Source organism: Arachis hypogaea, chromosome 9 (genome assembly GCF_003086295.3).
Source record: "Arachis hypogaea cultivar Tifrunner chromosome 9, arahy.Tifrunner.gnm2.J5K5, whole genome shotgun sequence".
NCBI classification, from domain to species: Eukaryota; Viridiplantae; Streptophyta; class Magnoliopsida; order Fabales; family Fabaceae; genus Arachis; species Arachis hypogaea.
Window position 1 is genome coordinate 23,863,900 of NC_092044.1, and position 25,403 is coordinate 23,889,302.

Below are 25,403 nucleotides of genomic sequence, written 5' to 3' on the forward strand. Positions count from 1 at the left end.
TATTCGGCCTGATTGTTGCTAGTTGGGAAGTTGAACTGGAGGGATTGCTTGGCTATTACTTTGTCTCCTTCTTTCAGGATTATTCCTGCTCCGCTTCCTCCTCGGCTGGATGCTCCATCAACATGTAGTTCCCAATTTTTATTTAGCTCGTCTGGGGTCAATTCCGAGATGAAGTCTGCCAGGATCTGTGCTTTCAAGGCTGTCCTTGGTTGATATTGGATGTCGAATTCCGAGAGTTCGATAGGCTATTTGGTTAGACGCCCAGCCAATTCTAGTTTTGTCAGTATTTGCCTTAATGGTTGGTTAGTCCTTACTATTATCGTGTGACTTTGGAAGTAGTGCCTGAGTCTTCTCGCAGTTATTACAAGTTTTAGGGCTAGTTGTTCAATCCTCAGATATCTTTCCTCTGTTGCTTGCATGACTCGGCTGACGAAGTATACTGGTTGTTGTATTTTTCCTGTCTCAATGACTAGAGCCGAGCTTATAGAGCAGTTAGAGATAGATAAATATAAATATAAAGGTTTATCGATTTTTGGTCTTTGTAGTACGGGCGGTGATGACAAAATGGTCTTGAGCTCGGTGAATGCTTTCTCACATTCTTCTATCCATTCAAATTTTGTTTTTTTATATTATTTGGAAGAAATTTTATGATCGGCTTGATGCTGCTGGTAGGAACTGTGATAGTGCTGCTATTTTTCCTGCCAGTTGTTGAACTTCTTTTATTGTTCTCGGGCTTGCCATGTTAAGTATCGCCTCACATTTTTCGGGGTTTGCTTCAATTCCTCTTGAGGTTAGCATGAATCCGAGAAACTTGTCTCCTTGAACTCCAAAGGTGCATTTCTCCGGGTTGAGTCTCATATTGTATACTCGAATTTGTTCAAATATTTCTTTGAGGTCATCGCAGTGCGACTTTTCTTGAGTGGTCTTGGCGACCATATCATCCACATAGATTTTCATGTTTCGACCTATTTGATGACGGAATACTTTGTCCATCAGCCGTTGGTAGGTTGCACCTGCATTCTTTAGGCCAAATGGCATTACTCTATAACAAAAATTTCTATTTTCAATTATAAATGCTGTTTTGTTTTGGTCTTCTGGATGCATAAGGATCTGGTTGTAGCCAGAGTATACATCCATGAAGCTCAAACTTTTGAAACCTGATGCGTTGTCTACAAGCTTGTCAATGTTTGGCAAAGGGTATGCATCTTTAGGGCATGCTTTGTTCAAATTTGTAAAGTCAACGCACATGTGCCATTTACCTGATTTTTTTCTTACCATTACCACGTTAGATAGCCATGTTGTGAATCGGATTTCCTTAATGAAGTTTGCACTGAGAAGCTTTCTGGTTTCTTCTAGGGCCGCCTCTGATTTCTCTATTCCAAGATTCCTCTTCTTCTGAGCTATAGGTCAGATGGCTCTATTGGTGGCAAGTTTGTGATAGAGAATGTTAGGGTCTATCCCTGGCATATCTGCTGGAGTCCAGGCGAAGAGATCAGCATTTGCTTGCAGTACTCTTATGAGTTCGGTCCTTTGTTGTCCCTGGAGTGCTTGGCCGATGTATGTGAACTGTCCTGGTTTCGATGTTAGCGGGATCTTCACGAGTTCGTCCGCCGGCTGAGGTCTTCCTTGGGTGTCTTCCCTGGGGTCAAGCTCCGCTAGGGATAGCACCTCGTTCGCGCTATGAACTGCTTTGACTTCCTGGTGATACTCCTGTTTTACGGCCGACATTTTCAGACTTACGTTATAGCAATGCCGACCTTGTTGGTAATCCGAGTGGATTGTAGCTATTCTGCCATCCTGTGCCTGAAATTTAACACATAGATGAAAAGTAAATACTACTGCCCTGAACATGTTCAGAGCAGGCCTTTAGAGAATAATATTGTAAGGGCTTGGGCAGTCAACTACTAAGTATTGCATGTCAATGGTTCATGACAGTGATCCCTCTCCCATCATTGTTTTTAACCATACGTATCCTTTGATCGGGACCCTTTCTCCGGAGAATCCTACCAGTTCTCCAGATGAGGGTTGCATAAGTTTTTCAAATAATTACATTTTTTGGAAAGTAGAATAAAAAAGAACATCGGCACTACTACCTGGGTCCATAAGGACTTTTCTTACCAGTAACTTGCCTATTTGGATGGAAATTACCACTGGGTCGTCCAAGTTTGGTATTGCCGAGTGATGAGCGGATAATTTGTACGCTTTTTGGCATTGTTTTTAGTATGTTTTTAGTATATTTTAGTTAGTTTTATTATATTTTTATTAGTTTTTAGTTAAAATTCACTTTTCTGGACTTTACTATGAGTTTGTGTGTTTTTCTGTGATTTCAGGTATTTTCTGGCTGAAATTGAGGGACCTGAGCAAAAATCTGATTCAGAGGCTGGAAAGGACTGCAGATGCTGTTGGATTCTGACCTCCTTGCACTCAAAGTGGATTTTCTGGAGCTACAGAAGCCCAATTGGCGCGCTCTCAACTGCGTTGGAAAGTAGACATCCTGTACTTTCCAACAATATATAATAGTCTATACTTTGCTCGAGATTTGATGGCCCAAACTGGCATTCCAAATCAGCTCAAAACTGCCAGGCGTTAAACGCCGAAACTGGCACAAGAATGGGAGTTAAACGCCCAAACTGGCACAAAAGCTGGCGTTTAACTCCAAGGGAAGTCTCTACATGAAAATGCTTCAATGCTCAGCCCAAGCACACACCAAGTGGGCCCGGAAGTGGATTTTTATGTCATTTACTCATTTCTATAAACCCTAGGCTACTAGTTCTCTACAAATAGGACCTTTTGCTATTGTATTTTCATCTTTAGATCTTTGAATCTTTTGATCACTTTAGATCCTTAGATCATCTTTGGACGTCTAGTTCTTAGATTATGGGGGCTGGCCTCCCGGCCATGCCTAGACCTTGTTCTTATGTATTTTCAACGGTGGAGTTTCTACACACCATAGATTAAGGTGTGGAGCTCTGCTGTACCTCGAGTATTAATGCAATTACTATTGTTCTTCTATTCAATTCAGCCTATTCTTATTCTAAGATATCACTTGTTTCTCAACTTGATAAATGTGATGATCCGTGACACTCATCATCATTCTCACCTATGAACGTGTGCCTGACAACCACCTCCGTTCTACCGTAGATTGAGTGGATATCTCTTGGATCCCTTAATCGGAATCTTCGTGGTATAAGCTAGAATTGATGGCGGCATTCAAGAGAATCCGGAAGGTCTAAACCTTGTCTATGGTATTCTGAGTAGGATTCAAGGATTGAATGACTGTGACGAGCTTCAAACTCGCGATTGTGGGGCGTTAGTGACAGACGCAAAAGAATCACTGGATTCTATTCCGACATGATCGAGAACCGACAGCTGAATAGCTGTGCTGTGACAGAGCGCGCTGAACATTTTCACTGAGAGGACGGGACTGTAGCCATTGACAACAGTGATGCCCAACATACAGCTTGCCATGAAAAAGAGTGAGAAGGATTGGATGAAGACAGTAGGAAAGCAGAGAGACGGAAGGGACAAAGTATCTCCATACGCTTATCTGAAATTCTCACCAATGAATTACATAAGTATCTCTATCTTTGTTTTATGCTTTATTCATAAATCATCCATAACCGTTTGAGTCTGCCTGACTGAGATTTACAAGATGACCATAGCTTGCTTCATACCAACAATCTCCGTGGGATCGACCCTTACTCGCGTAAGGTTTATTACATGGACGACCCAGTGCACTTACTAGTTAGTTGTGCGAAGTTGTGATAAAGAGTTGAGATTGCAATTGTGCGTACCATGTTGATGGCGCCATTAATAATAACAATTTCGTGCACCAAGTTTTTGGCGCCGTTGCCGGGGATTGTTTGAGTTTGGACAACTGACGGTTCATCTTGTTGCTTAGATTAGGTATTTTTCAGAATTTTTAAGAATGAATTCTAGTGTTGATGTTCTTATCATCACCAAAGCTGATTGATCTTCATCAATTTAGCTCTTGAATGCAATGTCCTGCTGAAGCTTGGCTAGCCATGTCTAATTTCTTTAGACTGAAGCTTTAGACTAACATTGCATGATTCCTGGAATTCTTATTAAAAATTTTGAATCTCTTTATTTTGTTTTCCACATAAATTTTCGAAAAAACAAAAAAAATTACAAAATCATAAAAACCAAAAATATTTTATGTTTGAGCCTAGTGTCTCATTTTAAGTTTGGTGTCAATTGCATGTTTCTGTTCCTCTTGCATTTCTCATGTGTCTTCAGTGATCTTCAAGTTGCTCTTGATGATTTACTTGCTCTGATCTTTAAATTCTCTTGTCTTGAGTGTTTTGTTGTTTCTCATATGCATTCTCCATTTGTTAGTGTCAGTAGGATACAAACTTCTAAGTTTGGTGTCTTGCATGCATTGTTTATTTGATTTTTAGTTGCATTTTGATTATTTCTCATCATTAAAAATCCAAAAAAATTTTAATTTGTGTCTTTTCAAGTCAATAAGACAGAGAATTGAAGATTCAGAACATACAGCAGAGGAATTACACAGAAAAAGCTGGGCGTTCAAAATGCCCAGTGAGGAAGGAAAACTGGCATTTAAATGCCAGCCAGGGTGCCTGGCTGGGCGTTTAACGCCCAAAAGGGTAGCATTTTGGGCGTTAAACGCCAGAATGGATACCATTCTGGGCATTTAACGCCAGGATGGCACAAGAGGGAAGATTTTGTTTTTAATGCAATTTCTTTTCAAGTTTTCATAATTTTTCAAAATCAAATCTTTTTCAATCATATCTTTTCAATCATATATTTTTAAAACCATAACTTTTCAATCATATCTTTTTAATCACATCTTTTTCAAAATAGTTTTCAAATCATATCTCTTTAACTTCCAATTTCAAAATCTTTTTCAAAATCACTTTATTTCTTTCTCAATCTTAGTTTTCGAAAATCATCAATCAATTTTCAAAATGTTTTTAAAATATTTTTAATTTATTTTTGAAAATTTCTTCCCCTCTTCTCACATCCTTCTACTTTTGGACTAACACTCCTCCACTATCAACAATTCGAACTCCATCTTTCTTGATAAGTTCGAATTCTTCTATCTCTTCCTTCTATTATTCTTTTCCTCTGACACCTCAAGGAATCTCTATACTGTGACATAGAGGATTTCATATTTTCTTGTTCTCTTCTCTTTCATATGAATAGGAGCAAAGACAAAAGCATTCTTGTTGAGGCTGACCCTGAACCTGAAAGGACCTTGAAGCGAAAGCTAAGAGAAGCTAAAGCACAACTCTCTGTAGAGGACCTAACAGAATTCTTCAAAGAAGAAGACATGGTAGCCAAAAACAACAACAATGCCAACAATGCAAGGAAGGTGCTGGGTGACTTTACTGCACCTACTCCCGACTTCTATGGGAGAAGCATCACTATCCTTGCCATTGGAGCAAACAACTTTGAGCTTAAGCCTCAATTAGTTTCTCTAATGCAACAGAATTGCAAGTTCCATGGACTTCCATTGGAAGATCCTCATCAGTTTTTAGCTGAATTCTTACAAATCTGTGACACTGTCAAGACCAATGGGGTTGACCCTGAGGTCTACAGACTTATGCTATTCCCTTTTGCTGTAAGAGACAGAGCTAGGATATGGTTGGACTCACAACCTAAAGAAAGTCTGAACTCTTGGGAAAAGCTAGTCAATGCCTTCTTGGCAAAGTTCTTTCCACCTCAAAAATTGAGTAAGCTTAGAGTGGAAGTCCAAATCTTCAGACAGAAGGAAGGTGAATCCCTCTATGAAGCTTGGGAAAGATACAAACAATTGATCAGAAAGTGTCCTTCTGACATGCTTTCTGAGTGGAGCATCATAGGTATCTTCTATGATGGTCTGTCTGAATTGTCCAAGATGTCTTGGATAGCTCTGCTGGAGGATCTCTTCATTTGAAGAAGACGCCTGCAGAAGCTCAGGAACTCATTGAAATGGTTGCAAATAACCAATTCATGTACACTTCTGAAAGGAATCCTGTGAACAATGGGACAAAATCAGAAGAAAGGAGTTCTTGAAATTGATACTCTGAATGCCATACTGGCTCAGAACAAAATACTGACTCAGCAAGTCAATATGATTTCTCAAAGTCTGTCTGGAATGCAAGCTGCACCAGGCAGTACTAAGGACGCTTCATCTGAAGAAGAAGCTTATGATCCTGAGAACCCATCAATGGAAGAGGTGAATTACATGGGAGAACCCTATGGAAACACCTATAATCCTTCATGGAGAAATCATCCAAATCTCTCATGGAAGGATCAACAGAGACCTCAACAAGGTTTCAACAACAATAATGGTGGGAGAAACAGGTTTAGCAATGGCAAGCCTTTTCCATCATCTTCTCAACAACAGACAGAGAATTCTAAGCAGAGCCACTCTGACTTAGCAACCATGGTCTCTGATCTAATCAAAACCACTCAAAGTTTCATGACTGAAACAAGATACTCCATTAGAAACTTGGAGGCACAAGTGGGTCAGCTGAGTAAGAAAGTTACTGAACTCCCTCCTAGTACTCTTCCAAGCAATACAGAAGAGAATCCAAAAGGAGAGTGCAAGGCCATCAACATAGCCGAACCTGGAGAGGAGGAAGAGGCAGTGATCACCACTGAGGAAGGCCTCAATGGATGTCCACTGGCCTCTAATGAGTTCTCTAATGAGGAACCATGGGAATCTGAGGCTCACAATGAGACCATAGAGATTCCATTAGATTTACTTCTGCCATTCATGAGCTCTGATGAGTATTCTTCCTCTGAAGAGGACGAAGATGTCACTGAAGAGCAAGTTGCTAAGTACCTTGGAGCAATCATGAAGCTAAATGACAAGTTATTTGGTAATGAGACTTGGGAGGATGAACCCCCTTTGCTCACCAAAGAACTGGATGACTTGTCTAGGCAGAGATTACCTCAAAAGAGACAGGACCCTGGAAAGTTCTCAATACCTTGTACAGTAGGCACCATGACCTTCAAGAAGGCTCTGTGTGACCTAGGGTCAAGCATAAACCTCATGCCTCTCTCTGTGATGGAGAAACTAGGGATCTTTGAGGTACAAACTGCAAGAATCTCACTAGAGATGACAGACAATTCAAGAAAACAAGCTTATGGACTTGTAGAGGATGTTCTGGTAAAGATTGAAGATCATTACATCCCTGCTGATTTCATAGTCCTAGAGACTGGGAAGTGCATGGATGAATCCATCATCCTTAGCAGACCTTTCCTAGCCACAGCAAAGGCTGTGATTGATGTTGACAGAGGAGAATTGATCATTCAAGTGAATGAAGAATCCCTTGTGTTTAAGGCTCAAGGATATCCCTCTATAACCATGGAGAGGAAGCATGAAGAGCTTCTCTCAAAACAGAGCCAAACAGAGCCCCCACAGTCAAACTCTAAGTTTGGTGTTGGGAGGCCACAACCAACTTCTAAGTTTGGTGTTGAACTCCCACATTCAAACTCTAAGTTTGGTGTTGGGAGGTCCCAACATTGCTCTGAGTATCTGTGAGGCTCCATGAGAGCCCACTGTCAAGCTACTGATATTAAAGAAGCGCTTGTTGGGAGGCAACCCAATGTTATATTTATCTATTTTCCATTGTTATTTTATGTTTTTATAGGTTGATGATCATGGGAAGTTACAAAATCAATTGAAAAAGCAAAAACAGAATGAAAAATAGAAAGAAAAATAGCACACCCTGGAGGAAAACTTGCTGGCGTTTAAACGCCAGTAAGAGCAGCAAATGGGCGTTTAACGCCCAGTCTGGCACCATTCTGGGCGTTTAACGCCAGAAAGGGGCACCAGACTGGCGTTAAACGCCAGGAAAGGGCAAGAAGTTGGCGTTAAACGCCAGAAATGGGCACCAGCCCGGCGTTTAACGCCAGAATTGGCATAAAGAGCATTTTTGCTCGCCACTTGGTGCAGGGATGAATTTTCCTTGACACATCAGGATCTGTGGACCCTACAGGATCCCCACCTACCCCACCACTCTCTCTCTTCTTCACCCATTCACCAATCACCTCAACACCTCTTCCCCAAAAACACCTCACCTATCAAATCCCACTATTCTCTTCACCACCCACATCCATCCTTCATAAAACCCCACCTACCTCACCATTCAAATTCAAACCACTTTCCCTCCCAACCCATCCTCACATGACCGAACCATACACCCCCTCTCCACTCCTATATAAACCCATCTTCACTCCTTCATTTTCACACAACCTAAACACTATTTCTCCCCCTTGGCCGAACCACAAAGCCTCCTCCATCTCCTTTATTTCTTCTTCTTCTACTCTCTTCTTTCTTCTTTTGCTCGAGGACGAGCAAACCTTCTAAGTTTGGTGTGGTAAAAGCATTGCTTTTTGTTTTTCCATAACCATTTATGGCACCTAAGGCCGGAGAAACCTCTAGAAAGAGGAAAGGGAAGGCAAAAGCTTCCACCTCCGAGTCATGGGAGATGGAGAGATTCATCTCAAGGGTGCATCAAGACCACTTCTATGAAGTTGTGGCCATGAAAAAGGTGATCCCCGAGGTCCCTTTCAAACTCAAAAAGAGTGAATATCCGGAGATCCGACATGAGATCCGAAGGAGAGGTTGGGAAGTTCTTACCAGCCCCATTCAACAAGTCGGAATCTTAATGGTTCAAGAGTTCTATGCTAATGCATGGATCACCAAGAACCATGATCAAAGTGTGAACCCGGACCCAAAGAATTGGCTTACAATGGTTCAGGGAAATGCTTAGATTTTAGTCCGGAAAATGTAAGGTTGGCATTCAACTTGCCCATGATGCAAGGAGATGAACACCCTTACACTAGAAGGGTCAACTTTGATCAAAGGTTGGACCAAGTCCTCATAGACATTTGTGAAGAGGGCGCTCAATGGAAGAGAGATTCAAGAGGGAAGCCGGTTCAACTGAGAAGGCATGACCTCAAGCCCGTGGCTAGGGGATGGTTGGAGTTTATCCAACGCTCAATCATTCCCACTAGCAACCGGTCCGAAGTTACTATAGACCGGGCTATCATGATTCATAGCATCATGATTGGAGAAGAAGTAGAAGTTCATGAGGTTATAGCCCAAGAACTTTATAAGGTGGCGGACAAGTCCTCTACCTTGGCAAGGTTAGCCTTTCCTCATGTTATTTGTCACCTGTGTTATTCAGTTGGAATTGACATAGAGGGAGACACCCTCATTAATGAGGACAAGCCCATCACTATGAAAAGGATGGAGCAAACAAGAGATCCCACTCATCATGAAATCCCTGAGATGCCTCAAGGGATACACTTTCCTCCACAAAACTATTGGGAGCAAATCAACACCTCCCTAGGAGAGTTGAGTTCCAACATGGGACAACTAAGGGTGGAGCATCAAGAATATTCCATCCTCCTCCATGAAATTAGAGAAGATCAAAGAATCATGAGAGAGGAGCAACAAAGGCAAGAAAGAGACATTGAGGAGCTCAAGCACTCCATAAGATCTTCAAGAGGAAGAACAAGCCGCCATCACTAAGGTGGACTCGTTCTTTAATCTCCTTGTTCTTTATTTTCCTGTTTTTCGAAATTTTCATGCTTATGATTATCCATGTTTGTGTCTTATGATCATTAGTGTCTTAGTGTCTATGCCTTAAAGTTATGAATGTCCTATGAATCCATCACCTTTCTTAAATGAAACATGTTTTTAATTGAAAAAGAGAAGAATTGCATGAATTCTGAATTTTATAACAGATTAATTATTTTGATGTGGTGGTAATACTTTGACTTCTGAATGTATGCTTGAACAGTGCATATGTCTTTTGAAATTGTTGTTCATGAATGTTGGCTCTTGAAAGAATGATGAAAAAGGAGACATGTTACTGAGGATCTGAAAAATCATAAAAAAATGATTCTTGAAGCAAGAAAAAGCAGTGTATTAAAGAAAAAACGAAAAAAAAGAAAGAAAAGAGAAAGAAAAAAAGAAATAATAAAGTTGTGATCCAAGGCAAAAAGAGTGTGCTTAAGAACCCTGAACACCTCTAATTGGGGACTCTAGCAAAGCTGAGTCACAATCTGAAAAGGTTCACCCAGTTATGTGTCTGTGGCATGTATGTATCCGGTGGTAATACTGGAAGACAGAGTGCTTTAGGCCACGGCCAAGACTCATAAAGTAGCTATGTTCAAGAATCATCATACTTAACTAGAAGAATCAATAACACTATCTGGATTCTGAGTTCCTAGAGAAGCCAATCATTCTGAATTTCAAAGGATAAAGTGAGATGCCAAAACTGTTCAGAGGCAAAAAGCTAAAAGCCCCGCTCATCTAATTAATACTGATCTTCATAGATGTTTTTGGAATTCATTGCATATTCTCTTATTTTTTATCTTATTTGATTTTCAGTTGCTTAGGGACAAGCAACAATTTAAGTTTGGTGTTGTGATGAGCGGATAATTTGTACGCTTTTTGGCATTGTTTTTAGTATGTTTTTAGTATATTTTAGTTAGTTTTTATTATATTTTTATTATTTTTTGTTAAAATTCACTTTTCTGGACTTTACTATGAGTTTGTGTATTTTTCTGTGATTTCAGGAATTTTCTGGCTGAAATTGAGGTACTTGAGCAAAAATCTGATTCAGAGGCTAGAAAGGACTGCAGATGCTGTTGGATTTTGACCTCCCTGCACTCGAAGTGAATTTTCTGGAGCTACAGAAACCTAATTGGCGCGCTCTCAACTGCGTTGGAAAGTAGACATCCTGGGCTTTCCAGAAATATATAATAGTCCATACTTTGCTCGAGATTTGATGGTCCAAACTGGCATTCCAAATCAGCTCAAAACTGCCCTGCGTTAAACGCTGGAACTGGCACAAGAATGGGAGTTAAACGCCGAAACTGGCACAAAAGCTGGCGTTTAACTCCAAGGAAAGTCTCTACACGAAAATGCTTCAATTCTCATCCCAAGCACACACCAAGTGGGCCCGGAAGTGGATTTTTATGTCATTTACTCATTTCTGTAAACCCTAGGCTACTAGTTCTCTACAAATAGGACCTTTTGCTATTGTATTTTCATCTTTAGATCTTTGAATCTTTTGATCACTTTAGATCCTTAGATCATCTTTGGACGTCTAGTTCTTAGATTATGGGGGCTGGCCTCCCGGCCATGCCTAGACCTTGTTCTTATGTATTTTCAACAGTGGAGTTTCTACACACCATAGATTAAGGTGTGGAGCTCTGCTGTACCTCGAGTATTAATGCAATTAATATTGTTCTTCTATTCAATTTAGCCTATTCTTATTCTAAGATATCACTTGTTCCTCAACTTGATGAATGTGATGATCTGTGACACTCATCATCATTCTCACCTATGAACGTGTGCCTGACAACCACCTCCGTTCTACCGTAGATTGAGTGGATATCTCTTGGATCCCTTAATCGGAATCTTCGTGGTATAAGCTAGAATTGATGGCGGCATTCAAGAGAATCCGGAAGGTCTAAACCTTATCTGTGGTATTCTGAGTAGGATTCAAGGATTGAATGACTATGACGAGCTTCAAACTCGCGATTGTGGGGCGTTAGTGACAGACGCAAAAGAATCACTGGATTCTATTCCGACATGATCAAGAATCGACAACTAAATAGCCGTGCTGTGACAGAGCGCGTTGAACATTTTCACTGAGAGGACGGGACTGTAGCCATTGACAACGGTGATGCCCAACATACAGCTTGCCATGGAAAAGAGTGAGAAGGATTGGATGAAGACAGTAGGAAAGCAGAGAGACGGAAGGGACAAAGTATCTCCATACACTTATCTGAATTTCTCACCAATGAATTACATAAGTATCTCTATCTTTATTTTATGCTTTATTCATAAATCATCCATAACCATTTGAGTCTGCCTGACTGAGATTTACAAGATGACCATAGCTTGTTTCATACCAACAATCTCCGGGGGATCGACCCTTACTCGCGTAAGGTTTATTACTTGGACGACCCAGTGCACTTGCTGGTTAGTTGTGTGAAGTTGTGATAAAGAGTTGAGATTGCAATTGTGCGTACCATGTTGATGGCGCCATTGATGATCACAATTTCGTGCCCCACCGAGCGTATATCCTCCTGGCTGAAGGTGATGTGGAGATCGGGTATGCCTTTGGTTTTTTGGGGTGTTGCTCCTTCGATTGCCAATATTACGTGGTAGCTTTGTTGTCGAGCCGAAGTTGTCTCACCTCCTCCGGCGAATCCTCCGGATATACAGTTTATAATGCTTTTGGGTGGGTTTTGACCATTTGTTGTTTTCCTCGTGCACTGAAGCTTGACGACGTGAATCTCAGTCCTTGTTATCTTCTTTGTGCTTCCTCCCTTCGATGTATTTGTCGAGGAGGCCCTGCCGAGCCAATCTTTCTAGCAGATCTTTGGCTATCATGTACTTATCAGTTGTATGTCCATACTTCTGATGGAACGCACAGTGTTTGCTTTTATCGATAAAGCGCTGATCTTGATAGCTTCCTGCCCTCGCTGGTGGTTTTACGATCTTGGCGTTGAGGATTTCTCTAATTATCTTTTCCCTCTTTATGTTGAATTTGGTGTAGTTGACAAATTTTGGGGTCAGTCTGAAGGGCTTTCTAGAGTCTTTGACATTTGCCAACCTTGTGGCTCTGTCATCCTCTTTTTTTGGTTGTTTTTTCTCTGTTCTTTCAGCTTCGCGGAGTTCTTCAATCTCCATCTGTCCTGCCGCCCTTTCTCGGAATTCTTCTAGTGTCTTTGGCTTAGTTACCGCGATTGTTTCGCTGAATTTTCCGGGTCAGCGCCCAGCCTTTAAGGCATGCAAGTGGACGGCGCGATTTAGATCGGGTATCTCCATTGTTGCATCGACGAATCTGGTCAGATAGTCTTTCAAACTTTCATGAGGACCTTGGCGGATGGTGCTGAGGTAGTCTGATCCATGTACATATATCCGTGCTGCAGCGAAGTAGCCTATGAAGGATTTTGCCAGTTCCTCGAAAGAGGAGATTGATCCTTCAGGTAATTTTGAAAACCAAAGTAGAGCAGCACCGTCGAGGTAAGTAGGAAAAGCTCTGCAAAGAACAGGTTCGTTATTAGGGCCGTTAAAGAACATCATAGATTGAAATTTCTTAATATGAGCCCGGGGGTCACCAATCCCCTTATATGGCTTGAGTGAAGAAGGTAGTGTGAAATGTTTTGGCATCTGATAATTGGTGATCTCCTCAGAAAATGGGTTGTCTAAGGTCAGTTTCTCCCTTGGCGGGTCCACGCTTAGTAGGTCTGTGTTGCCTTTTCCTTTAGAACTGTTCTCTTCACGTTTGCTGTCATTATTTTGGGTGGATAGTTCGCCAAGTCTTTTGACTTTTGCTTGTAGCTTGGCCATCTGGGCGATGAGTTCGGCCTGGGTGAGTTGGTGAATTCCATTGTCGGCCATGCTCGAAGGTCAGGTAACCCTGCATGGAAAAGAAATACACAGTGCGATATAGAGAAATAGTGGGGTTAAAATAACTTTTTCGGCCCCACGGTGGGCGCCAAATGTTCCGTCCTATTACTGCCGAGGTATAGCGACTCCTCCTACTTAGCGATTATGTTCAGACTGGAGAGGTATACGTCAGCTGAAGATGAACACCGCGGCGGGAGCACCTACAAAAAGTACTCTGACGCTCAAGTAAGAGAACAAGAATATATGGGAGTAAGAAAAGTAAATGAGAATGAGTTTTGTGACCTGATTTATTGAGTTGGGTTCGCCTGTTTATATAGACAGATGATGCATGGCGTTCCGAGATTTTCTTCTGTTTGTTGATAACAGTAGAGATGTTGGCAACGTCTATCTGAGTTCGATTTGGCTTTTCCGTGTCTTTGGGTGTATCCGAATTATATGGTTTTTAGCCGAGTTTAGCCGTGTCTTTGTTACAAATAATTTTGCATATTTTAATTAATTCGAATGTTTAACTATTGTTATTGACATTTAAAAAAGTTATAATTTATATAATTAACATATCAGAGCTGCTACACATTTAAGTATTATTGCCATCTAAGTTCAACCAAGTTTGTTTGAGGTGAAAATGGGAGAAAGGAAAAAGGAAGGAAAGAAACAAGAAGGAAAATAGTTATTTTTCCTTGTTTGGTTGAAAAGAGAAATGGGAAAGGAAGGAAAATGGATGGAAAAATATTGGTGGGACCCACCAATTTTTTTTTCCTCCAACAATGGAGAGAAAATAAAGATAAAACTAAATCTCTCTCTACTTCCAATATTATCTCTTTACTTTTTTCTATATCATTTATAATATAAGGATAAAATTGTCTTTTTATAACATTTCTTTCCTTCTTATTTTCCTTTCATCAAAACACATATAAGAAAAATGAAAATTCACTCAATTTCTTTTCTTTCCTTTCTTTTCTTTCTATTTCCTCCATCTCTATTTCTTTCCTTCCAACCAAATATAGCCTAAAAATCACTCTCACTAAAAAGCGTGATTATATGCACACGGACTTTAAGTTATCGTTGTCGTTGTGTCTTCTTTTTTTCGCGTTCCTTCTTCTCCTTCTCCTCCTTCTTCTCCTCCTCCTTCTCCTTTTTCTTCTTATTCTTCACATTCCTTCTTTTTCGTGTGTTTTCTCCTCATCATCATTCTTTTATTGCTACTGTTGCTGCATTTTTTTTCCTTATTAAGCTTGTAACAAACTATAGAGCAACTAACCATATTACAAGGCTAACCTAGTCTGTTTTTACTCCTATCCTAATCAGAGGTCACATTTTCATCTCACTTTTCTCTCTATTTTTAATCTCCTAAACATAGTGTTAGGTTTACCCATTATAGTCAAACAAAATAATTATCTTAAAACGAAGGAGCATCAATTTTATGTACAAAAGATAATAAGTACCTTGTATGCGGGGGGAATAGCTGATAGCATCTTGGGAAGCGCTAAAGCTCTTCATGCGGTTAATCTGATATGGGTCAATAGAGATATACATATTTTTCATTGTTATATCATCACTTCCTTCTTCTACTGACAAACCTAAAGTCTCTATTTTTATCTCAAAATCTGACTCTTTTGGTAAATCTTCGAAGTGATGCTTTATCACTATGTATTTGTTACTCACTTCCATTTCTTAATTTCACCTCTGCTTTCCTGTGCATCATGAAGGAGGAAGGAAGAATGATTCATTTTCATATTAATTATTAGCACAAAATAGTTAAAGAATATATAATAAAAAGAAATGGCAAATATATATATCAAGTAATGTGAAGTAAAAATTAATGATCTAAAAACTGACATTTGAAGTTTGAACTTTAACTAGTTGGTAACACAAAGAGTGAGATTGCTGATACCGGTAGGTGATAGCCACAACCAACTGGAAAAAGAACCGTGCAAGGGGGAAGGAAATTAATTATGACAAGAAAGTGAAGAGATTACTAATTTTTTTCTATATGAAAAAGATATTGGTATTTTTGTTAGAAATAGGATTATTGGGTGTAATTGCAAATAGGTGGATTTCGTAGGTGAGAAGTCAACACATAGGGAGGCGTGTTGCAACACGTGGAGGCGTGTTGAACACGTAGCAACATCTCAGACAATACGCAGGGGCGTGTTGAACCACGTAGGGGGTGTGTGGAAATAGATCCTCTCAATTTTTTTAACAATTAAGAGAGTAAAATGTGATCTTTCACCATTAATTTTATAAGTGAGACTAAAAATAAATATAAAAGAGAGAACAATAAAAAGTTAGAGATCACACTTTACACTCTCAATAGTGTAATACACTTTAAATGTCAATATTCAAACAAAACATCTTCTCTACTTCTATATTAAAAATAATTTCTGGTGAAGAGACAAGTTAAGCATGTACCCAATTGCAAACTCTTTTATCTTGTATAGCATTTATAACTTTAGTATTTATAAGATAAAGGTAGATACTACAATAAAGATTTTATAATTATCTTCATGTGAAAATAATATTTTTTTTTATTTTTGGATGATAGATTGTAAAGTTAAATTTTGATATTTATAAAAATATTGTCTTTGTTTAAAGTGTAGCTAAATAAATAAATCACACTTTTAAACAAAACATTTTTATAAAATATTTTTGCCATCTTCAGTTAAGTAGTTGCCTACGATAAATGGTTAAGATATTCGTGGCTAGACTTAAAATTTTGGTCAAATTATGTGATACAGAGATGAGCTCTAAAATATTCACTATTGATGAAGGGAAATGATATACCACACACCCAAATGGGTTGGTCATGTAGTATGATTGTAATAGTAGAATACATTAGTAAATAAAATGGATAGCACATATTGGTTAAAAGGAACGTAAATTCACAATTTGTATTTATTTTTTTCCTTTTCACTTATATTTTTTTCCACTGTGCATAATTTTACACTCATCCTCCATATTATGTTCTACGGTCACAAATCACAATACCATAAAATTTCCTCCTCCTACTAAATAATAATAATAATAATAATAATAATAATAATAATAATAATATCCCTTTATCTTGATGAGGAGGTAAATGCCAGTGTGAACTGTGAATAGCCTCCTGCCATTCTACTACGAAAAATCTTTAGGTATACAGAATGGTTTTTTGAATACATAACAAGAAGCAAGCCAATTGCATCATCATGGAGCAAAAATGGTATACAGAACACACAGATAATACAATAAAGCAAAGTTGCAAGGTTTCACTTGTATCAAAAACTATAGATTTTACTCGATAACCTCTTACAGAAAACGCCCAAGGAAACCCTTTATCTCATCAATATATGGCGATCGAGTAGGAATTATGTGACCACAATCATGTTCAATTATCACAGAACAACCATCGTCATACAATGAAGCAAGTTCCTTGCTTGCTTGGTTGGCTATCTGCCTGTCCTTACCATGTTCATTGCCGAAAATATGAAGAGAAGGGCACTTGATGATGCCGCGTTCCATCTCCTTTACATTGAGAGCAAAGCCTGAGCATATTATTACAAATTTGAAGTCCATTTCACCTTTTAGTTGTTCTTGTTGCGCAGAGATTAAAGCCGCCATCGCAGCTCCCTGTGAAAATCCCAAGATACCGTCAAAAGACCCTTGTTGGGAAAAAACGTTCTTCAAGTGTGACAAGGAAGTATCATATCCTTCAGTTTGTTGCTGGTATTGAAGTGGATCGAATGGGCCTTCTGCTATCTTCCAATTGACATCAGTACTTCCATCGGAATTGGGAGCTACTAACCATGCAAATTTCTTCTTGCAATTCTCCAAAGGTGGAGGTGGACTAGACAGCATTGGAGATGATTCACAAGTCGCATCTTTGGCTAAAGTTGTTTGATAAATGAATGACAACTCATGAGGTGCATCAACGAAAACAAATTCGGCAATTTTCTTTAGTCTTTTTGCTAATGACGATGTTCTTCCCTTAAAACTGGAAGCGTTCTGCCGAAACCCGTGCAAGCATAAGATTCTAAGCTTTCTAGAGGACCTGACATCTGGAACATTATTCATTAATCATTAGGATGTTCAGAACTGCACATTTTATATTGCCAGATCTTTAGACTTTAGAAACTTAAAAAGAAAAAAAAAAGTAGTTAACAAATTTTAAAATAAAAATTCAGCAAACTATGAAAATTATATATTAATGTAAAATATGACAAAATAGTTGTGAAAGCAAGGCTAATTCATGCGTATGGATCACAGACCTTACCATCTCCCTTAGGCATTTGAGGTGATAATGTAGCATTTGAAGATGAATTTTGCAACTCAGCACCTTCCAATGGGGTTTTCAATTCACCAGTATCAATTAACTGCATTGACTGAATAGATTTGCCCTGCTTCTGGCACAACTCACAAACATACAATGCAGCTTCATTCTGGGGAATCACAGTAACAGAATTCAGAGGCAAGAAGAGAAAACAGACCCCAGAAACCAAAATAATTAAAGGGCTGCTTGTTTTCCGGTTAACAAGGGGTCAAACATTCATTTGACTAAAGCGGCAATATAATTCTTGTGAACAAGACTCAGAAAGTGTTTTTTCACATTTATAGCAACAAACAGACCAAAAAAGGCTTCAAGTCAATATAACAGAAAATAATATAGTGAATCTCCAGTATCAGTTCTCCACAATATCAGTCTTTTTGGGATATTAGAACCAGCAACTAATTCAGTGGTATATAACCAATTCCTATACTTCTCTCTGCTCCATAAGTCCTACAGAATGCTAAGGTTAATGAAGGTTTGCAAACTTAACATGTTGGCATGGATAAGCTATCAGATCATACCTGACAATTATGACAAACTAAGACAAGCATTCTACAATAAGTACATCGGCAGCGTGAAGAATAATCATCAAATGAACGATGACAGATAAGGCATGTACCAAGAACATTAGTATCTGAACTTCCTACAGAAATCCTGCAGCCATGGAAGAAAAAATCAGGGATTATTCAATATTTTCACAAACAACAATATCCCAAATTTGACCATCTTTCAAGATTACAGAACACAAACTCTTCACTGGATAATCTAAATCAAGACCTAGGCAATGAAGAGAAAAGCTCAAGCAGCAACAACAAAAATAGCAACAATAAAATGGTGAAATTAATAAAACCACCATGGTGTTCATAGCTAAATAATGAATTGATGATTCAATCAAATTAACTTCTTTTATGATAAGCATAGCAATATCGAAAAAGAGAGCCATAAAAAATCATGGACCAGCCTTCAAAAACTTTACTGTCAAGGACCAAATTGCTTATTTGGTTAAGTCCAGTTAATTGAATAATATATTATAAACAGCTGCATCAAAAACCCAGTCTACAAAAGCAACTGAAAGATATATGGCTCAGTATCTTTAATCCAAAAACAAATTGCTTGGATTATAGGATCTAGAGTTTCTTCCATAATTCCACTTGAAGCTGTAGTCTTTAAACATTCCCAAAAACACCTACTATTTTAAATTTGTGTCTTGGTAAACCTACTACTATAACCTTTATTAACGATTAATGGTCTGATGTCTTGGTGATACTCCAAATTACAACACAGGATTACAAGATACTCATGAACCAGTGCCTAAACGCAATCTGACATTTGAAAAAACATACCGGTGATCAAACACAAAATTTTTCCCCTTGAAAAAACCACCATCTGGGAATTGCTCCAAATACCGTTGGATACCACCAAACAACTGCAATTAATCCAAAACACAACTGATCAGCAAAAATAAAAACTTGCCATGTTTATGACATGTTTCTGCAAAAGGATACACTCCCAGAAGATTTTCACACTCTTAACAATTCTCATGCTTCATTGCACAACACCACCCAATTCCTTAAGAATTAAGAGGATCATTTATAAGGTTGTGCCAATATGACCAGTTAATAAACAATAAACATACTAGTTTACACACAAACTACATGATACTAACCCATGAGACATTACTAAATTTTATCCCATTTCAAAACAGGGTAACACAAAAAGGAATAAAGATAACAAAAGTTCCGTTGTTTACCTGAAACACATTCTCAAAGCCAGCACCTTTTGACTTAATATACGCAGATGCCATTTCACACCTGATTCCTCCAGTACAATACCTATAAATAAAATAAGAAAACACCATTGTCAAGTTCAAAAATGAAAGTTGCATGAAAACTACTACCTCCAGCCTGCAAACCAACAATAGATATTTACCAGGCAATAACAAAATGCTACAAGGGAATGTTGAATAACCCAAAATAAAGAGTAAGATAACTTACATAAGGACATGTTTTCCTTTCAGCTGCTCACTATTATCATCTATCCACGAGGATAAATCACTATACTGCCTAACTTGTGGATCCAAAGTTTCGACATTTGGTGCATGGAATTTCCCGATTCTTGTTTCATACAGATTCCTTGCATCAAGTAACACAAGGCCGTTTCCTTGACTCTTCTGATCTAAAAAATAACCAAGATTATACAAATAGAAACCTCAAATTCAATTGCAGTCGTAGAACCACACAGTAAAGTTAAAATCAAACGAAAAAAATAAGCAAATAAGCAAAAAGAAGGAGGGAAGGTGTTCGGGAAGGCAACCTAATTTGATCCAAGATAACAAATCGAAAAGATATACATCAACGTAAGCAAGTTATAGAAACTTACCAGCATTTTGAAGGGAAGAATGAAACTCAGATGCTGAAAGATGTCTTCCAGCATTTGAAATCTCCGGTGACTTTAACAAGGGATGAGAACTGAGAGTAACTAGTTCCTATAAACAAAGCAGACATATATCACTGAGATGTGCTGAACCTAACTAGCAATTAGCATGGCAATAACAATTCATGATGCCCAAGCACATGTTCCAGCACCCAAAGAGGAGGAAAGAATCAAAATACCGAAAGTGAGGTCCCAAATGCAAACTAAAAATGTTGATTACATTCCACCACAATAGATAGCTAAATATGCTAGTACAATCCCAGATAACAAATTATGCCAACATATCTAATTCAACACTACAAAGCAAAATAAAAAGTGCAACTATGCAAAGATAATCAATACCTATGTGTGTGCGCATCTGAGCATTGATGCAATGAATTGTTTTCGATCATTGAATTGGATTAGATACCTCAATCAGTTTGCCTCATTCAAATATCACAACTCTTTCATATGTATATAATCATTTCCAAAGACCAATAACACTAACAATAATTCACCTATTGGGATTGAAAATTATAAGCGTGAATCAAAGCGGCCCCTCGGATTTCCATCAAATCGAATTGCTCTCTAACCTATTTTCCACGCCCTTTGATCTGTGTCATGAAAACCACTCATCTCAAAAGTTGATAGGAGGTAACATGAATGGTTATATCTCTAATACTCTCCCCTCAACCAAGGACCTCTTTTGGGTTTGCTTGATTTTCGCATAGGCCTTTTTCCTCTTTTTATTTGCCTTATGCTATTTTTTCCAATTTTGGGGTTCAACAAGATCGAATTCTTGACCTTCCGGACATAGAGTTCTTACCACTTATCCCAAAAGCTTAAACTTATAAAAGGAGGCAATATGAATGATTATATCTGTACCAATCTGAATCTTAAGTTTCACATAGGATGCAATGATGCAACAAAACGACCAAGTTTTGTGGTGGATATCAACCTTGGTCAAATGGCGTAAAGACCTAAAATTGGCTAGGGACTAACATGATCCGCATTGGATAATTCGGGGAACCAATTTGACTTCCGCCTAAAATGTATGGGAAGAATTTAAGCCTTTACTCCGATATAAAATGAAAAAACAAGGGAAAAATGTATGAAAAAGAGAATGACCTCGACGATTCGAATGGAAAGAGAAGTGAATCCACACTCCTCGGCGACCCTATCGTTTAGCGGCTCGTCACAAGTAGCAAGCTTGAAATCGGTCCCTTCGAACACACAGTCCTTGGCCTTGAGGGCTTCAATGTGGCTCTCCAAGCACGACAATTTCCCACCAACCTATCCCAAAACAAATCGAAAAAATAAATAAATAAATAAAACGAAGTTCAGTTTCGGAAAGGGAAAAAGAAAGAGAGAGCACTGGCATTGAAGAAGAGTGGCTGAGTTAGTTAGTTACAGTAACATTGACGCCGCGGGAAGAGAGGCGAACGCGGCCGAGGAGGGAGAGTTGGGAGCAGTTGGAGTGATAGAAGGAGAGGAGGTCGTCGAGGTTGGGGATGTGGGCATACTTGTAGTAGAGGAGCACGCCGTATTGGTCTATGCCTTCGGTGTCCGACATGCTTTAAGGGTTTATGTTTTGGTGTTTTACACCACTGCACCTCTAAGCCGGATGCTAGTTTGAGTTAGATGCCAAAATGGGTCGGATTTAGTTTAACCCAAACTTGACCTTAAGACACCAGCTAGTTCGACCCCTCTTGAAGACTTAGAGCCAATGACTATCGACTATACCCGTAAAAAAATACTTTGCAAATAATGAAAAAAAAAACTAAATTTTAAAGTAGTCTCTAAAATTACACTTAAATTTTAAAGTAGTTCCTAAAATTAATAATTACTCATTTTATTCTAAAATTTGTACTGCGAGAATCATACTAGTCCCTAAAACATTTTCCGTTCATCGAAACATTGAAACAACGTCGTTTTGTATTATACAAAAAAAAAAAAAAAAACAGAGCCTCCCCTCCCCTTCCCCTTCCCCTTCCCCTTCCCCAATACTTACTATACCTTTTTCTCTCATCCCCGGCGAGTTGAAACCTATTTTGACCCCTGAAATTTTTGACCGGCCTCAATTTCGACCCCCGAATTTATAGTTACTCAATTAACACCTCCAAATATTGGATTATGCCCTACGCTTGCCCCTGTATCTATCTTTGTTAACGGAGATCTGATGTGACACGTTAAGTTGATAGAGTGTGTATCCACGTGCCACCCAATTTGCTAGAATGGATGTGTGATGAATGAATGATGTGATAAAAGTTGAATGAACTCAATTTGCAACCCTCTTTTCCCAATATGTTCGAGACTTTCTTGGAGAAATTAAGTTCATTCAACTTCTGCCACGTCATTCACTCATCACCATCCATTCTGGCAAGTTGGGTGTCACGTGGATACATACTTTGTCAACTTAACGTGCCACATCAGATCTCCGTTAACGGAGATAGATACAGGGGGCAAACGTGGGTCACGATATAATATTTGAGTGTGTTAATTGGGTAACTATAAATTTGGGGGTCGAAATTGAGGCCGGTCGAAAATTTCGGGGGCCAAAATGGGTTTCAACTCCATCCTTGGCATCCTTTCCGGCCACCTACCAATATCTGTCTCAACTTTTCCTTCCTTTTCACCAAAGTTTGAATCTTTCACCTCTTAGAACCACTTCCCATTTCTTGAGCTTCTCGCTTCTTCATCAAACACACAAAAAAAAAGATAAAACCAAGAGAGGAGAAAAACAAGGAGAAGAATAGAAAAAGGAGGGAAGAAAGGACAGGCCAACGGCGCAGGGTAGTGGCAGTGGTGGCTAGTCTTACACGAAGGGGAGGAGAAACACAAGGAGAGGAAGAATAGGAAAATGAGGGAAGAAAAAGGGGTCGTCCGGTGGTCCCTGAGGTTGCTTGCAGCTGGCGGCTTGGGAATGAACGATAGAGGGAGATGTCGCAGCAGTCTAGGTTTGACGGTGGCACCAGGGTGGTGGCAACCAACAACGAGCTTGTGGAGAAAAAGGGGCTGGCTTCGGTGGTCCTGTGGATTGCGCCGGTGGTCCATTGGTAGTGGGGAAGTAATTATGAGAAGCCAAAGAACGTAGGATAAGGGGGAAAGAAGAAAAAGAGGAAGGGAAGTGGAAGGGGAAGGAGAGGGGTGGCTCAGGTTTTTTTTATATAAATACAAAACGATGTCGTTTCAATATTTCGATGAATGGAAAATGTTTTAGGGACTAGTATGAGTCTAAGAGTGTAAGTTCAAGAATGAAATTAGGTAATTATTAATTTCAGGACAACTTTAAGGCTTGAGTACAATTTCAGAGACCACTTTGAGGTTTAACTCAAAAAAATGATAACTTTATCATTATTGGTCACAATTTTACAAACGCAAATGTTTAAAGTGTTTGAACAAACTCAGATCTAATTGATTATTCATTGTGGGAGGAGATTGAAAAAGAAGTAGAGTGATTTTTCACCAGAAAGATGATAGCTTATGTATCCTCTTCAATGAGGATATCAAGGTTCTGATACCATGATAAAATTGTGAAAGAATGAAAAAAGAAAAGAATGCGAACTTTTATTGATCGTTGATTGATTGAATTGAATTGTATTGAATTGAATTGTAAACTATGAAGGTGCAGACAGGCCATAGTGACTATTCCATGAATGATAGTTGTTTCCTGTTAGAATAGGAATAACCAAGACTGATGTTGAATTTTTACGTGGATGGATGTAGTAGAGATTAGTTGAATTCTGAGCTAAATTAGAAGATTGATTATTCAACTAAATATTGTTGGATATCTTCATTGAGATCATACTTTGTTGCTTGGTATTGAGTTTTGAACGTTGAATTTTGTGCATACCAAGTACTTATGACATTGCCTTCATGAATCTTTTTAGATTTCTAAATTGCATGTTGTAGCTACCATGTAATTTGATTTCATAATCTATCATTTGGCAATTTAGTTGTAGTTGATGCATTTTTTGTTAGGTGATGTTTGCTATGATTGATTTTTATTTAAGTCACCTATTTGATGCATTAACATTAAGGTAGCGTTTGTTTTGAGGTACTGAGACAGAGATTGGGAGACTGAGACTCAGTATCATATTTGTTGGTTCAGAGACTGGTACTAAAATTTCTATCTCTGTCCCTAAAATTTCAGTATTTCAGTACCTCCAAAAAGTAGGGACACATGGGACTAAATTTTTAGAGATGGAATTGAAACTTTAATAACATTTTATGCCTAAAATACCCTCATTTTAATTAATTAATTCTAATTTTACCGTTTGTGCAAATTAAATTAGAATTTTATTCTAGAATTTTATTCTTGTTTTAGTTTCTGTCTCTGATAAACTACTATTTTGTGATTCATATTGTGTCTAATTGTGTGGTTTTATCAAGTCTTCACCCACTTATTCATATGATTTGCATGTATTTACAATTCCTTCCTAAAAATATTCTATGATTAAAAACTTGCTTCCTTAGATCTTTTAGTTGTATATTTTATCTTCCTTTGTACCATTCGATGCCGTGATATGTGTGTTAAGTGTTTCAGGCTTCATAGGGCAGGAATAGCGTAAGGAATGAAGAGGAAGCGTGCAAAAATGGAAGGAACACAAGGAATTGAGGAGATGACCAGCGAGAAGTCACGTGGTCGCATGGTTCACGCGACCGCACGAAATGGAAGAAATCAGAGTGACGCATTCGCGTGCCTGACGCGACCGCACGGATTGGAAGCTGCACGAACGACACGAATGCGTGGACGACGCGCACACGTGGTACGAGAAATGCTGAGTGACGCGAACGCGTGGACAACGCGGCCGCGAGACGTGTGTGATCTGCAGAATTTCAGAAGTCGCTGGCAGAGTTTCTGGGTTGCATTTCAACCCAGTTTTCGGCCCAGAAACACAGATTAGAGCCAGGAAACATGCAGAGACAAAGGAACAACATTCATTCCGCATAATTTTTAGTTTTCAGATCTGAATTTACTCCTCCCCTAGGTTTCTCACTTGAACATTCATAATTAGAATTTTGAAAATTTTGGCTTTAGCTTTTGAGAAGAGTCTACCTCCGGTACTAGTCACTATAGTTTGTTATTTACTTTTCAATTATTCTTCCATATTCTTAATTCCTCCAGAGTTGACATTGGATTATTTTCACTAGTTATTAATACAGAACTATTTTTATTTTTAATTAATCCCTTTTATTATTATTTATTATGTCTTCTTTTATTTTCCCCATTGATTTTGTGAAGTCTATAATTATGATGAGTGAGTAGTT

At 38.7% G+C, this 25,403-nt stretch overlaps 1 protein-coding gene and 1 non-coding gene across 3 annotated transcripts; both read right to left on the minus strand.

Annotated features, from left to right (window-relative positions):
* Positions 1 to 5,719: 5,719 nt before the first annotated feature.
* LOC112714060 (small nucleolar RNA R71) lies at positions 5,720 to 5,827 on the minus strand. The gene has a single exon (XR_003159016.1). It is a non-coding gene; the product is annotated as a small nucleolar RNA R71 (small nucleolar RNA).
* Positions 5,828 to 16,472: 10,645 nt separating this feature from the next.
* On the minus strand, positions 16,473 to 21,832 carry LOC112710712 (rhodanese-like domain-containing protein 6). Of its 2 annotated transcripts, none has more exons than XM_025763092.3 (9): positions 21,544 to 21,832; positions 21,261 to 21,425; positions 20,100 to 20,205; positions 19,715 to 19,895; positions 19,471 to 19,552; positions 19,064 to 19,146; positions 18,242 to 18,374; positions 17,667 to 17,832; positions 16,473 to 17,451 (listed from the first exon to the last, which is right to left on the minus strand). In XM_025763092.3, the coding sequence occupies exons 1-9, from the start codon at positions 21,703 to 21,705 to the stop codon at positions 16,703 to 16,705; spliced, it is 1,827 nt and encodes a 608-aa protein (XP_025618877.1). In that variant the 5' UTR covers positions 21,706 to 21,832; the 3' UTR covers positions 16,473 to 16,702. The 2 variants fall into 2 exon arrangements, with proteins under 2 accessions (XP_025618877.1, XP_025618878.1); XM_025763093.3 differs by having other exon boundaries at positions 17,662 to 17,832.
* Between the last annotated feature and the right edge of the window lie 3,571 nt (positions 21,833 to 25,403).